Source organism: Mobula hypostoma, chromosome 22 (assembly GCF_963921235.1).
Source record: "Mobula hypostoma chromosome 22, sMobHyp1.1, whole genome shotgun sequence".
Classification (NCBI taxonomy): Eukaryota; Metazoa; Chordata; class Chondrichthyes; order Myliobatiformes; family Myliobatidae; genus Mobula; species Mobula hypostoma.
The window spans coordinates 46,315,923-46,332,092 of record NC_086118.1 but is presented as its reverse complement, the minus strand read 5'-3'; the positions used below and the strand labels follow the sequence as shown (position 1 = coordinate 46,332,092).

The 16,170-nt window shown below is 39.0% G+C and overlaps 1 protein-coding gene across 2 annotated transcripts in view; it reads left to right on the top strand.

Moving 5' to 3' along the window:
• cog1 (component of oligomeric golgi complex 1) overlaps positions 1–8,979 on the top strand; it is a 50,614-nt gene extending 41,635 nt beyond the window's left edge. The window contains exons 13-15 of one of the 2 annotated variants that reach the window (XM_063074544.1): positions 3,396–3,474; positions 4,014–4,069; positions 8,723–8,812. In XM_063074544.1, coding sequence (XP_062930614.1) covers positions 3,396–3,474; positions 4,014–4,031 — 97 coding nt within the window. In that variant the 3' untranslated portion in view covers positions 4,032–4,069; positions 8,723–8,812. Of the gene's footprint in view, positions 1–3,395; positions 3,475–4,013; positions 4,070–8,722 lie in introns of both variants that reach the window. The other variant, XM_063074543.1, reaches the window with a different exon arrangement.
• The last annotated feature ends 7,191 nt before the right edge of the window (positions 8,980–16,170 follow it).

Sequence of the window (16,170 nt, the reverse complement as noted above, 5' to 3'; positions counted from 1 at the left end):
CTGTATGTGGCCCAATTTCATATTGTTAGATGCTGCTGGGCTATTTGGTATTCAAATGGAAAATTGTTAGGGGAGCAGACTCAATGGTCCTAATTCTGCTCCGATGTCTTATGGTCTTAGTATTGCACAGATCTGTTTTGCAATTTAGTCTTGTTTACATGATAAAAATTTTGAATGTGGACACATAACCTACTTCTTAAGGTATTACTGGGCAATTTTTATTTGAAGCTTTTGTGAATCATGTTGTTAAGGATGCTATAAATTAATGCCATAGGAATTAGAAGTTTGTTCCATTGGATTCTATCATTTTTATCTTTATTTCATAACATAGAAACATTTTCAGGCGGAAGAACATCTTCAGTCTGTCTAGCCTTCCTATGCTCATGCCCATGGTCTGTTTTCTTGTCACTCTGTATCTTTTGTTAACGACAACCTGTCCCATGCCTTTCTGGAATCATAGAGGTTGAGGTACATGGGCTGATTTCACTTTAGCGTCATTCTTGATCATTTATTGTTCAGATTGGATGTTACATTTCCCCAAGTTTTTTTTGCTAAGTTGATCCAGCAACGTGGTAGAGACAAAATCCCTGTAAAAGGGGGTAAATCTGAAATAACACCAGAGATGGTGAAAATATTGTAAATTTTCTGTAATTTGTTTTCACTGGCTGAATGTTGGCTTTAAGACTTCTTTACCCATCAATGAAAATCTAAATTCAAAGAGTCAAAGTATATTTATTATCAAAGATTGTTGCTATATACATCTGAGATTCCCCTTCCCACAGCCACGAAACAAAGAAATGTACAAAAAGAAGGAACAAATTGTGCAAATGGCAAAAAACAAGAGAAAGAACACACTGAATATAAAACATCAAATGACAGAGTCCTTAAACGGACTAGAAATCTTCAGTTTAGTTCACTTCATTTCAATTCGGTGTTGTATCGGTTCGGCTTGCTGACTGCAGACCGCAGAGCTGGTCCGCCCCGATCAAAATCACACAAAAGAGCAACGATAAAAAAGGTAACCAGTAATGAGAAACACATGTAACATGAATTATAGTGTCCAAGTCAATTAAATCTTGAGACCCAAGACTCTGGCAAGAGGGAGATAGAGACCGGTCAACCACAGGCACCTCCCACTGGCAGCAGCAAGTGAGATTCTTGCATATCATTGAAGTTTAAAAACTGCCAAAGCACATAATGGCTGCAGTGAACATAATAAACATAATGGCGACATGGTGGCCTAGTGGTTAGTGTAATGCAGTGCTATTACAGCAGCAGCAACCCGGGTTCAATTCTCTTTGCTGTCTAGGAGGAGTTTGTACATCTCCCCTGTGACCCTGTATGGTTCTTCGGGATGCTCCAGTCTCCTCCCATATTCTAAAGACATACGGGTTATTAGGTTAATTGGACACATGGGTGTAATTGAGCGGCATGGGCTCACTGGTCCAGAAGGGCCTGTTACTGTGCTGCATCTCTAAATAAATAAATAAATAAAATTTAAATTGTTGATGTTGTCGATAATGGGGGATAACCTTTGGTTACTGAATGATATTGATCAACTGGCAAGTTGAGGGCTGTGGCGGATGAAATTTAAAGCAACATACACAGATTGCTGGAGGAGCTCAGCAGGTCAGGTAGCATCTATGGAAATGAACAAACAGCCAACGTTTCTTGCTGCTGCCATCAGGAAGAAGATGCAGAAGCCTCAGGACCCACACCACCAGGTTCAGGAACAGTTGCTACCCCTCAACTATCCGGCTCTTGAGGATTACTTCACTCAACTTTGCTCACCCCATCACTGAACAGTTCCCACAGCTTGTGGACTCACTTTCAAGGACTCTTCATCTCATGTTCTCGATATTTAATGTTTATTTATTATAATTCTTTTTCGCTTGTATTTGCAGTTTGTTGTCTTTTGCACATTGGTTGTTAGTCCTGTTGGGTGCGGTCCATCAGTGATTCCATCATGTTTCTTGGATTTACTGTGTATGCTCGCAAGAAAGCAAATCTCATGTTTGTGTATGGTGGGTGACATGTATGTACTTTGATAATATATTTATTTTGAACTTTAGACTTCTGTATCATGGAGGTTATCAGGAGATGATTTGTTTTCCTTGGAGCTCAGAATGCTGACAAAGGATTTTAGAGAGAGAGAGAGATACAAAGTTGATCAGTATAAACAGAAAGAACCCTTTTTCTATAACAGATATATAATACTAATGGTCAGATTTAATGTGAGGAGTGAGAAGGTACTTTATACTTTGTCGCCAAACATGATACTAGAACGTACAATCATCACAGCGATATTTGATTCTGTGCTTCCTGCTCCCTGGATTACAAATATTAAATATTAAAAATAGTGAAAATTAGTAAATATTAAAATTTTAAATTATGAATCATAAATAGAAAATAGAAAAATGGAAAGTAAGGTAGTACAAAAAAACTGAGAGACAGGTCCGGATATTTGGAGGGTATGGCCCAGATCCGGGTCAGGATCCGTTCAGCAGTCTTATCACAGTTGGAAAGAAGTTGTTCCCAAATCTGGCCGTACGAGTCTTCAAGCTCCTGAGCCTTCTCCCGGAGGGATTTTGAGAATTTTCCCCCCACCTATCAACACACTACCTGTGGAGTCCGGTACCTTTTCAACCTTTAGCAAGGTATAGAAGGCTCTGGTCCAAGTGCTGGTAAATGGGACTAGGGTCAACATTGACAGTGAGCCTCAGTGTCTATTCAGTGCTATATGGCAGGTTAGTCAAATATTTAACAATGAAAATTCAGTGTGCATTTCCTTTGCAAAATTTCATTTCCTTGGGATTTTGTTGCTGTTCCTTCGGGTCTTCCTGCAGTTCTGTGGGACCTAGAATAGTTTTCCTGAATAAATCAGAACTTTGGTGCCCTAGTTGAGAAAACTCAGGATGTTCAGTTACTACAGCATGCCAGGTGGCAAGGTTCTGGATAACTGGGCTTTTTCTGTACTTGGCTAGGAGTGGAGGGTGGGGTGGAAGATGTCAGTGTCCTTTCATTGAGATTGCACTTAGTTTTGATTTGTTCTTAAAGATCAGAGCCAACATTGAAGTGAAAGGTTCATGTTGCAAGTTCATTTTGAGTTGGCCAATAATGATATTCATTTGCATATTGAGTACATGTATTTTGGCACAACTTTGTTTCAGTGTTATATCCTCGTTTGCTACCTTGCAGACTGGCCCTGGTATAAATTAAGAAATGTTTGTGCAAAGAAACAAAATCCATTTTCTGTTTCAGGCATATTAGTAGCTTACTAATTCAACTAATTTTTAGTTTATACACTATGGAGTAACTTGGTCATTCATGTTAGTTTGAACTATTGGTATGAACTAATCATACATCTCATTAACATTGTAAATGTGCAATTCTAGATTTGGTCTACTGCCACTTAGTATGACAAGTTCCCGAAAGCCGAAATCATCTGTCCGAGCAAGTGAAGTTAAGAGTCAGGTAGGTGTGGATTTCATGTTCAGTGATTACTGTGAATATAGATGTGGTTTGAATTTTAACTCTTGTACCACAAAAGTAAAGCAGCTAATTCCTTGGTTTTTATACCTGAAGAAATCTGTTTCATCATAATAACAATAGTTTTAAGTGTTCCCACCTAATCATTATTACAGTGTATGTATACAACAATGGGTTTTATCAAAATGGTGAATAAAGTCTTCTATATTGTATATTTTACAAGGCGCCTAGCCCCTTAAAGATATTGATCATTTTTGACTTGATACTAATTTTTTGGAAAAGGCTGAGACTTTTTCTGCACATTTCAGATGCTAGTTTAGCAGAGCAGGAGCATCCTCTTACTGAAACCAGTCCTTCACCAAGACTCTGGATGATGTCTTGGTGGCAATATTAAATTGATCCTGGTGTATTTTAGTTTCTTTGATACCACACTACATAAAATATTGTAACATTTAAGACTTACATTAAAACTTGGATCTTTATTCATAATGTGCTTCCAATTTAACTGGTTTCTGTAAATTCAGTTTCAGCTGAATCATTGACCTGTCACATCTGCGACCTTTCGATGAAGATTCACTGGGTATTTATAGTCATGTGCAGTGTATTTAGCTTTGCATTATGCTCGAGTAATCATATGCAATAAACAGCATTATGATCAGATGGACAGCAATGCCAGTGCATTTCTGATGAGTAAATGTGAAGTAGTGTGAAGACAGTCAAGGCTGTGCAAGGCTCGTTCTGCTAGAACTAAATTTAACTCAGTTTCAAATTGGATGTGCGTTTCTAAAAGAAATTACCTTGTGTTCTCTGTTTCAATAAGCACTGAGTTTTGTATCTGCTCTGAAACGGTTTTCTGAACAGGCTGACATTGAGATTATAGCTGACTCTGCAATATGAAAAAGAATGCTGTTTAAATCCTGAAACCCATTCCATTAGTGCAAAATTGATTGTTAATTGCTAAAATATAATTCTATGATCCACCGTGTCCTTAAAAGAAAAAATTGCTTACCTTGTCTTCCCTACTCCTGTTTTCATTTCTGCTATACTTTTTCTGGCTGAACTATTTGCTAACTTTAATGATTTTGGTTACAAATTTTTCGTTTACTTGGAGTTCAGTGACAATATTGAGGAAAAGGAAAGACAATTTCTGGTGTGTCTCCAGCACAGTTTTTTTTTACAATTTTTGGTAGCAGGCAAATTTTGCAATTAACCAACAGCTTCAGAGTTGCAAGAGAGGTTACAAAATACTGAAGAGATTATGTCTGCAGTAACACAAAATGCTGGAGGAACTCAGCAAGACAAGCAGAATCTATGGAGAGGAATAAACAGTTGAATTTTTTTTTTGTCCTGATGAAAAATCTCAGCCTGAACCTTCAACTGTTTATTCTTCTCCATAGGTGCTGCCTGACCTGTTGCATTCCTCCTGCATTTTGTGTGTTACTCTGGATTTCCAGCATCAGTAGAATCCCTTGTTTGATTATGTGTACATTCATGGTTTGGTTGTATTTACCTATCTAGAATTATGAAACAAGAACTGCACTGTGGATTCAAAAGTTCACTTGCGATTTTAGTTTTGCTCTCCCAACACAAACACTCTTAAGTGGGGATTCCCAACCTGGGGTCCACAGACCCTTTGCCTAATAGCCCATGGCATAAAAAGATTGGGAACCTCTCAAGGTTAATTGTACAAACATGGAGGCTGCTGTAATTTTTGACATTATTATGCACGAGAATTGTTTTTGTTCTTGAGTAAATTTGATGGGGGCACTGATGCTCTACCTAAATTCAAATGCACTGGTTTTATTGCTACCTGATTTTTCTTTTATAACTTTTGTACTGTTGCCCAGAAACTACTATTAGTGGTTTGTGTGTTCTGCTTTACTGCATTGCCCAGAAGCGTTTTAATCAGGGCTGTAACGAATCACCTGGATGTGGCAAGAGTGGCTTGCAGTGATGGACTGTTTGCTTGTAGAGTTGGGCAGGATTGGTGCTAGAACAGCTTTTTCCTTTTAATCTGGCTACAACTTAGCAATCTTAACATTTGCTGTTGTTAAACATACCCAATACTTTGAGGACTGAATTTTTATGTAGCTCTCAACAAAACTTTTATCTGCTGTCTTACACAGAAACACTTAAATTCTATGAATGAATGAATATTATGAAGTAAAGTTTAATTTGAAACAACAAAATTACTTTAAATCGTGTCAATATTTTACACTAAAATGGTTCTCAGAGTTGATGGCCTTTATGATACTCAGTACATGCCATGTTTGAATTATTTATAAATCAAATTCATGAATGTAATTTATTGCCATATACTTGTACTTTGTGTTCCTGTCCTTGAAGAGTTGCTGCCGAATGCTGGTAATGCAGCTTGTTTCAATATCCATCAGTGTGCATGTGAGGTGTGTGTTTTTATGAAATGCCAAACAGCTGTGGCATTAATTTCTAATAGATAATTACTCAAAACTACATTGACACTCTTCAGTCAGTGTAGATCAACTGGCAGTGATACATGGACCTTTTGGATAAGGATAGCTCTAAATTCAGATCTTTCAGTTTTGTGGAATAGAAATGATCGACTCTAATATAAATTTTTAATTAGCATTACGTTAATTATCTGTAGGAGTAAGTCAGATTGTGTTGGACCAGTCTGTGCTCCCACAGTGCCCATGTGTTAGGCTCAGGAGAGCAGGAAAGTGGTCCTGATCTTCTATATCCTGGAGTCTGTCTGCAGTGTCTCAATTTGCAACTAGGTAGAGTGCTGAAAAGTACAGTGGCCCATCCCTGATAGACGAGTCATGGATCCCGACAGCACATGAAACAGGCCATTTGGCTCAGCTCGTCTATGCCAACCAAATTACTTAACGGAGCTCCGTCCATTTGGTCCAAATCCCTCTCGACTGGTGAAATGGCAGCTTTTAGTTGGGGTTTTTATCTATGAGGCCTTTTATTACTTGAGATGTGATGTATATCACTTCAAGTTCTAAGTTTAATAATTTTTAAAATATTTACATTAAAATAAAGATACAAATAATTAATTGAATTGAATTATCTTTGTTACGTCTCTGTCTAAATGAGCAATGTGCAATTTATAGTAATTCATAATAGTATGTACAACAGGACAGTCAATATAAAACAATAGACTTACAGGTCAAGAATTCCCATTGAAATCCATGGGGTTCAGCTTTTAAATGGCAATTTACCATATTCAAATGGAGGACCGTTGCAAAACCGGACCCTGTCATTGAAGTCTAGCAGTGAAGTAACTCGCAGGTCTCATTCTGACTTCTGGATAGGAAACTGTGTGCTTTACCTTTTCCCACCTACCTCCTCTCAGCTTCTCACTTCATCCTCCTTGTCCAATAGCCCACCTTTCCCCTCAGCTGGTCGCACCTATCACCTGCCAGCTTGTACTCCTTCACCTCTCTCCCTATCTTATTCTGGCTTTTGCCCCCTTCCTTTTCAGGCCTGATGTAGGGTCCAGGCCTAAAACTTTATTTATTCCCCTCCATCATGCTGAGTTCTTCCAATATTTTGTGTGTTAATCTGTAAGTTACCTTTCTGCTGCTTACGTGGTCAGATATATTAAAGCATGTGAATGCATTGTCAGGAAGACTGCATGTTCCACTGCTTAAATTCGACCTGCTGGAATTGTGGTGACTGCACTTGCTGCACTCCCAAGTATTAACTATGTCCTGTTTATTACCTTTGGCCAATGGAAATTTCAGTTGGAGCCAAATGGGTTTCGTATCTCAGCTACTCTGTCAGGTGAACAGCTGTGCCTGGCCAGAACAAATCCATACTTTAGAGCTTTAGTGTCATTACAGGACACTGAGTGATGGTCTTCACGCTTGTGCTGTAATTAATAGACTAGTCAGGTTTATTGTCATGTGCACAAGTCTGGTGAGATTACAAGATTAAATGAAGAACTTGCTTGCAGCAGCATCACACGCACAAAGATTCAGATGACACAAAATATAAATTTTATATGTACAAGACCGTGGGGTGGCACGCTAGCATAGCGGTTAGCATAGTGTTATTACAGCACCAGTGACCTCCAGCATTTTGTGTGTATTCGTCGAAGTTCAGTTCCTGCTACAGCCGTACGTTCTCCCTGTGACTGCGTGGGTTTTTCCTGGGTGCTCTGGTTTCCACCAACACTCCAGAGATGTTTAGTAGGTTTATACATGTAATTGGGCAGTGTGGGCTCATGGGTCAGAAGGGCCTGTTGCCGCACTGTATCTTTAAATAAGTAATGAATTATACACAGATTATACAATGAAGAGGGGAGAAAGACTGTGCAGAAATAAAGCACAATCAGAGACAAGTCCATGGTGCTGCAAGAGGTCTTCAGTTTTCCATTGCTGAAGGGGGGGATTCGTAGTGTGCTGGTCGGTTCCAAGAACCTGATCACTTTAGCAAAGTGCCTGTTCCTGAATCTGGTCGTGTGGAACTTCAGGTTTCTGTACTCCTGCCTGATGGTAGCAGCAAGAAGAGGGCATGACCTCTTGTAAAAGGATCTATGACATAATTGTATTATTTACCACGTCTGGCCTCTTTCATTCCAAAAATGACCTTGCATCATGATACAGCTGGTCGATTTGTGTGTGTGTGTGTGTTTTTTAGTGAATATTGTCAACCATATATTATTTCATCATTTAATCCACTGGCAGATGTGCATAGAATATTGTGCTTATAAACGGTGATCTCTCCGAAGGAGTTTATGTAGTTTGTGGAGGGAGTTATTCAGGGAACAGTGAGAAAGATGGTTAAGAATATTTTTGTTCGGGCCCTACGGCAGCATAGCAGTTAGCATGACGCTTTTGCAGCTTAGGGCATTCTGGAGTTGAGTTCAATTCCAATGCTGTCTGTAAGGAGTTTTTAAGTTCTCCCATGGGGCTGCACCAATTTCTCTCCACAGTCCAAAGACGTTCTGGCTAGTAGGTTAATTAGTCATTGTAAATTGTCCTGTTATTAGGCTAATAGGTGTGTTGCAGGGCAGTGCAGCTCATGGGCCTGAAGAGTGCTGTATCACTAAATTAAATAATTGATTTTAACTTACCAAAAAAATGTAGAATTGCAGTGGGATGTTTGTTGCAACACACACTGTTGGAGTAGCGGTGAATAATGAATGACTTTACTTGCACAGTTCTCTATTGTAACCTTCAGTCTTGCGCAATAAATATACGCAGAAAGTGGAACTTAAAATATTGTATTCGTTTTGTTGTAGATTCTGCCCACATCGGTCACAGAAGAAGACAGTCTGAAGCCTGGCGCCTTATTTCATCAGCTGGCTTCTTTACACGATGATGATACATCCTCATCTTCAACAGCATCGTCGCTCTTTAAATTAGGCTGGCTATCAAGTATGACCAAGTGATAACGACAGCTCTGGGGAGGAGGCAACCTTTGATGTAGATAATCAATTAATAAATACAAAAATAAAATTGACTATTATTGACTCTGAAAATGTATTGATGTCTATAGTGTACAATTTAAATAGGTGGTAAGCGCAATTGCTTTAAAATTGCCATGGAGTACTTCTGACATTATTAAGGTATCTTTTTCTATAAAAAGATAGTGTTGTGGAGTCTTCAGTATGTCAACTTGGGCCTTCAGTGAATTGGAAGTTGTTCAATTCCTAGTGATGCTAAATCAAATAACAAAATGGTAACGTGAGCTTGTCTCCAGGGTGTCAAGGCTGCGTTCTAATGAGTGGATTCTTCAGCTGTTCATTCACGTGGGCATTCTCTCTTTCAATGTTTTGGCAGTACGCATCCATCAAATTGCAATCTTCCATTCCGTTTGGATGTGTGGTCCTATTTTGATTAAGCTCTTTATATTCCAAATATTTACATTGCTATGCTACTAAAAGAGGATGCAACCGAAACAGAGCTTGCAAAATACCTGAGAAATTTATAAAATTGATAGCCACAGGGTAGACAACTAGAATCTATCTCCTGTGGTAGAAATACCGAATGCTAGAGGGCATATCTCTAAACTGAGAAAGGGAACGTGTAATGGGAATGTGCATGGAATGTTTAGTTTATATAATCATCAGTGCCAACGTGGTAACGGAAGCAGATATGAGAGTAATGGCAAAGAGGCTTTTACATAGGCGCATGGATCTGCAGGGAATACAGTGGGTATAGATCATTAACATGAAAAAGAAATTAGATTAATTCAGTGTCATATTTGGCACAGACATCATGGGCTGGAGGGCCTTTTCCTGTATGGTACTGTTCTATGGTCTAAAAGGTACATGTGTCTTTGATGTAACACAGCCATAAAGTAGATTATTTATGGTAAGATTTAACATTTTGGCAGCCTACATTATTAACCAAAGAAAAGGCATTTTTCTCTCCAGAAAAATCAATACTAAGTTTGTTGCTCAGCTGGTTCAAAGCTTTATCTCTTGTATTTGGGGAAATGTATGGTTGGATTATTGCCATAACTATCCTTGCATACATTTGTGCCAGAGGCAATACTGCAGAGCAAAAGGGGGGAAGAAAAGCTCAAAACGAAGCTGTGTAATTGGATATTGCAGCCAATTACTCACCTGTTGTGTCATATCCCAGATATGCAAATTGTTCAGCATTTTGTTATAATCAACAACTTTCAAATGTTGTCCATGATATGAAAAAACATTGTATGTTCAAGTTACACTCCTACAATAGATTTACACCTGAAGAGAGTGATTTAATCTTTGGAAACTAAATCTTCATCTCTATGGTAACACCATAGTTTGATATTTAATACTGCTGTATTTTAACAGGCAGATTTTTGTTTTACCAGTGTTAGTTTTGAATCAAGTGACATACAAATTCTGTGTTAAATGTAGTAATATATGATCGGGGATAATTTATTATTAACTGCCATTAATTTGTTGGTAAATACATGATCGCAGCTAAGGATCCATGAGATCTAAAAGTGTTGGTTTGTAGCTGAACTTTACCTTGCAGGCTTTCTGATCAGAAGGAAGACACAGGGTAAAAAATGTGTAGCATTAAATCCAAATATACAATTGATTGGTCTTTCTTTCTTGCCTGGAACCACTGTAGATTCTCCTTTCAAAATATTAATTAGTTCTCTGGGAGCTAATGGAAAGGATAATACTGCTTACCAAATTACAGTATTACCAGAGCAACACACCAAATGTGGGAGGAACTCAACAGGTCAGGTAACATCTACAGAGAGGAATAAACAGTTGACATTTCGGCCCAAAATGTTGACTGTTTATTTCTCTCCATGGATGCTGCCTGACCTGTTGAGTTCCTGCAGCATTTTTTTTATGTTGCTCCAGATTAGCAGAATCTGCAGAATTTCTTGTGTTACCATAAACTTCCATAACTCATCTAATATGACTTGTATATTCAATATCAATCACTTTTTTAATGCTGGTTGCGCATTGAAACATTAGGGGAAGAGAAGTTCCTGCTTTGGGTAAAATGAGTCTTCAATATGTGCTCAAACGAGAAAATTTGTTCAGTAAACTTCAAATGGAAGAAAATTACACCGGCCTACGTTTTAAACATTGTTCATTATGTGACCCTGATTATATAGAGAACTGAACAAAACATCTTGGACTTCCAAGGACGCAGCACGGTTTTTATAGTCAAAAGAGAAAACTATAACAATGGGGCATGTAAACTATCAGCGACTATCACTTTGAAGATCCTTCAAATGATCAGTTTCCCATGTTCAACTGGAAAATATTCTGACTTGTCAAACTGATGTAAGACAGTGTCAACATGGTGTAGGTAATGGTGGTGCGTTATCAAGTAGGGAGAACGATGGCACATTGTGTCACTGCTGTCGAACGAAGATATAGATTGCTGGAGATATCTGTTCCATTGGGACAGATGTAATAGATATTTACAGTGTAAGGTACCACTTGACAAACCCAGCCTAAATCCCACTGAAGCTCTTGATCCATGGTCTTGTAGATTATGATATTTAAGAGTGTATGGATACTCCAAACATGTCAAGGCTTTGTCTTGCCACCCATGTGATGAAATCCATACCCCAAACACTCTTGGATGGGGGAAAGAAACCCCTTCTAATATGGAGGAACTTGTGGTCAGTTTTCAGTCACATTTACTTGATTCCTTATGGTGAACTGGACTTGCAGAAAAAACTTCAGGGCACAAATTTATGTGCTGTGACAAGATTAACTAGATCAATATTGTTTAGTAAAAAAAAAATCATTTGTTTCAGAGTTTTTAAATCTTTGGCTTCTACTTTTATTTTCGTGCAAACTAGAGTTTAGACGGAGCTAATAAAACCAAAAAAAAACAGTAGAATTAGGCCATTCAGCTCATCAAGTCCACGCTGCCATTTCATCATGGCTGATCCCAGATCCCATTTAACCTGCTAAAAGCTGATTTCAACTCAAATCTTACCCTATAATGATAATGTGATGTTTCAAAACTAAATCCTATTCCAGAAAATTCCTCAAAATCAGAATAATCACAGACCCCCTCAAAGGACCCCTTCATCACCCGTTGCCTCCTCTCAAATCAATACTCCATTTGTTCCTCCCTCACCATGCTGAACATCCTTATCATTAACTGCACTTAATATCCCAAACATCTGTACCTACAATTTTTTTCTCCTGTTTCCTTTTACTTGTCTATACCTCCCCCAATGTCCAAAATACTGCATTTGTGTCTGTTTTCTTGACAAAAGAATCACTGACACCAATTTGTCTTTCAGTAATGTACTGATTTCCAACTGCATTAAAAAAAAGATTGTGCTTTCTATCAGTCCACATTGGACCTCTCTTATCCATCATTACTGGCTGTCTTCATGAATTATCTTCGTGATCCCATCATATTGAACCTCTACAATCATGTTAAATGATTTGGCTACGAGCTACTCCCCCTACGGGTTCCTTTTGATTGTGCACCCCTTGATCCCTTTCTGCTGCAGAGCTGTTGCCATAGTGCTTTACAATGGCAGCTTAAGTTTGGGGTTCAATTCCCACCACCAGCTGTAAGGTATGTTACTACATGGATTTCCTCGCTGTTTCAATGTGGCAAAAAAGCTGATCTTTAAGACCTTTAACCTTTGATAAAATTTGTCACCAAAATCTTTCGGTCACCCACCCAGGCTTCTAAGGTTTCTATTCATGTGCTCACTCCTCTGAAACCAAAACATTTCACATACAGTATTTATCAAGTCAGGCTGCATACATGGGAGGAGAAATAGAGTTAATGTTTCAAATCCAAGGTTCTCTATCAGAATTGGGAAGGAAAGAAACAAAGCTCATTAAGCTGAAGGGAAATTTGAGGAGGATGTCTCTGATTGGGGAAAACAGCATGCCCACGGGGATACGCTGTAAACAAGATTATTTGGCCAATGAGTGAATGGGAGAATATTGACAGATAGAGCTAAAGCAATGTAAGGCTAATAAAATACAGAGCAGGAAGACATACACAATAGGTCAGACTGGCCATGTCCTCCCAGAGGAAGCAAAAAAATTTTTTGAAAATAAGCTAAACCAATATCACAGATAGATGACTGACACAGACTGGGATATTAATTTACCTAAAGCTGCAGATGTACCCGGATGGAAAATGAGTAACTGTTTGAGTTGGGGCCTATTTTAATCATACAGGAGGATACAGACCAATAGGTCAGAGTGGGATTGGGAATTAAAGAGGCAGGCAACAGGAACCTTAGTGACCCCTGTGAACCAAAGCAATCAACCAGTCTGCATTTGGTTCCTCCAATGCAAAAGAGAACATATTGAATCCAGTACATTGGATTAGAAGTGGATAAATTGTGCATTGACTAGATAACTTTGTTTACAACTTATTAGCTTATCAGAAACATCGCCCTTGCCCTGCTGTTCCTGCAACTTAATGTTTGTTTTCCCCTCCAGCCCAGTACCATCTTCAAACTGAAGTACTGGACCTCCTGAGTATTTCCAGCATCTTCTGTTTCTGTTTTAAAGTTCAAAGTAAATTTATTACCAAAGTACATATATGTCACCATATCCTATCCTGAGATTCACCTTCTTGCAGGCATTCACAGTAGATACAAAGTAATGCAATATAATCAATGAAAATTACCATACACAAATAAACTGACAAACAACAAATGTGCTAAAGATGACAAATTGTGAAAATACAAAAAGCAAAACAAAAAAATTATAAATAAATAATATTGAGAACACGAGTTCTAAGTCCTTGAAAGTGAGTCCATAGGTTGGGTAATTATTTCAGTGTTGGGATGAGGGAAGTTATTCACTCTGGTTCAGGAGCCTGATGGTTGAAGGGAAGTTCTCAGGTTTTCAGTTTTGATTTGATCTTCAATCATATATTTGCATAAATCTTTTCTCCCTACCTCTGGTTGTCATTCTAACAGAACTTATTACCAAACATTTGCTTCTTGAGATTCAAGTTCTCCCCATTAATGTGCAAAATGTCTCCCTCTTGTGCTGTTCTGAGGATAATGCATGAAGTTATTAAAGATAGGTTATTGTTGTAATACTAATAGAAGATGTTAATGATATGAAATTAGAGTCAGAAAGTACTGCAGCACAGAAACCAGACTCTTTGGCCTATCTAGTCCATGTTGACCTGACCTTCTGCCTACTCCCATCTACCTGCATCCAGACTCTAACCCTCCAAAACCCTCCCATCTATGTACCTATTCAAACTTCTCTTAAATATTACAATTGAAGCAAACATGACACTTGAAAAATTGACATGTTAGGCGTCGGTCATTATCTGAGGTCATAAAGGATTGATCTGCTGAATTACTCTCATTTTAATTTGCATTTTGTTCAGTTCTTTCAATTGTTTCCCCAAATTATTGGATATTGAAACTTACCAAATATTGAAAGGCCTGGACAGAGTGAAGGTGGAGAGAACGTTTTCAATAGTGGGAGAATCTGGGACCAGAGACACAGCCTCAGGGTACAAGGACAACACTTTAGAACAGAGATGAGGAGGAATTTCTTTAGCAGGGGGTGGTGAATCTATGGAATTCATTGCCACAAACGGATATGGAGGACAAGTCATTGGGTATATTTAAAGTGGAGGTTGATAGGTCCTTCATTAGTAAAGGCATCAAAAGTTATGGGGAGAAGGCAGAGGAATGGCATGAGAGGGATAATAAATCAGTCATGATGGAATGGGAAGGCAGACTTGATGGGCCGAATGGCCTAATCTTGCTCCTATGTTTTATGGTCTTAAGTTAATTTAGAGACACCCAAGCCATACTTGTACTGTTTCCATACATTATTTCTACTGTTCTTCCTGCTATCTAGTTTGAATTGGATTCACTACAGAACTCCATTCCTTTCTTAAACCTGTGCAGATGTTTAAAGTATAACTCTAGAAGCCTGCGCAGGTTGAAGAAAGAAGTCCCATCAGTTGAATGTTAACCAACATTACTCTGTGCAGACATTGCTCATCTTTGACGGCTTCGCGTTGCCCATATAAGAAGGAGGGTGGAGGCAACCTTTCGTCAGCTCTCTGCTTACTGGTTTTACTGACTAGAGATTCGTGTTCTCATGCCTGTCTCTTATACATTTGTTCACCCATCTGGTTACAGGACTGAAATCAGAAACATTCTCAATAAGCTACTCACTTAGAAGAAAACTTCATATTCCTGAAAACAATTTGCAGGTCGTGCCTTCACTCCCTTATGGAATAGTGTATCTAGCTGCTCCCACAACAGTTTCTTAACTAAACTCTCCAATTAACAAAAGAGGTGTGACTACACAATATACTGCCACGAGGAAGCAGCATCCATCATCAAGGCCCCTTACCATCCAGGCCATGCTCTCTTCTCGCTATTACTATCAGGCAGAAGGTACAGGAACCTTAGTTCCCATGCCACCAGGTTCAGGAACAGTTATTACCCTGCAACCATTCTACATGCTGGCTCCTAATCAGACTCCGTCTATGCAAGTGCTGGTTGACAACAAAGCTGGAAAAATACAGTAAGATAGGTCACTCTTTGTTCTTGTTTTTGTAGCTTATTCTCCTCAAGCAGCTGTCTCCAATCTTTACACTCCTCCTCCTCCAAACTTGCTCCATGTGCCTCTACCGTATTCCTCACCCTGCTTCCATCTAACATTTACCTGGTACTGCCCTTTCTATTGCTCTCCCATACCTGGCACAACCCACCTGTCATCACGTACTCCTCCTCAATCCACCGACCAACTTAGACCCTTTTCTCCACACTCCCTTTCTCCGCGTTACACTGGCCATCTCCCCCTCTCCAGAGTGTCCTGATGCAAGGTTTTGACCCGAAACGTCAAGGGATCCTTTCCTCCCACAGATGCTGCTCGACCTACAGCAGATTGCTTGTTGCTGGGTGCTTGACAACTGCACGGACTTGGTATCCTTTGGAGCTTGTCACCATGTCCAATTGCAGAATGACTATGAGACTGATCTTGCTCTGTTATCCTCACTCACACTTGCTAATCACTTGAAGCAATTGTCAATAGAGACACACGATGAGATTCTCACCACTCTGGTATCACTTTGCACTGCACTCTCAGCTGGCTGATCAACCAAGCATTTAAAAATAGTTAAATTGTTTTAACAATATATTGAACAACACTCTAAAACGTGACTATCTTATACTTCTGAATAGTTACTTGGCAGATTCAGAAAATGCAACTTGCTGGAATGCTCCCAGAGGCTATTGTTCCTACAG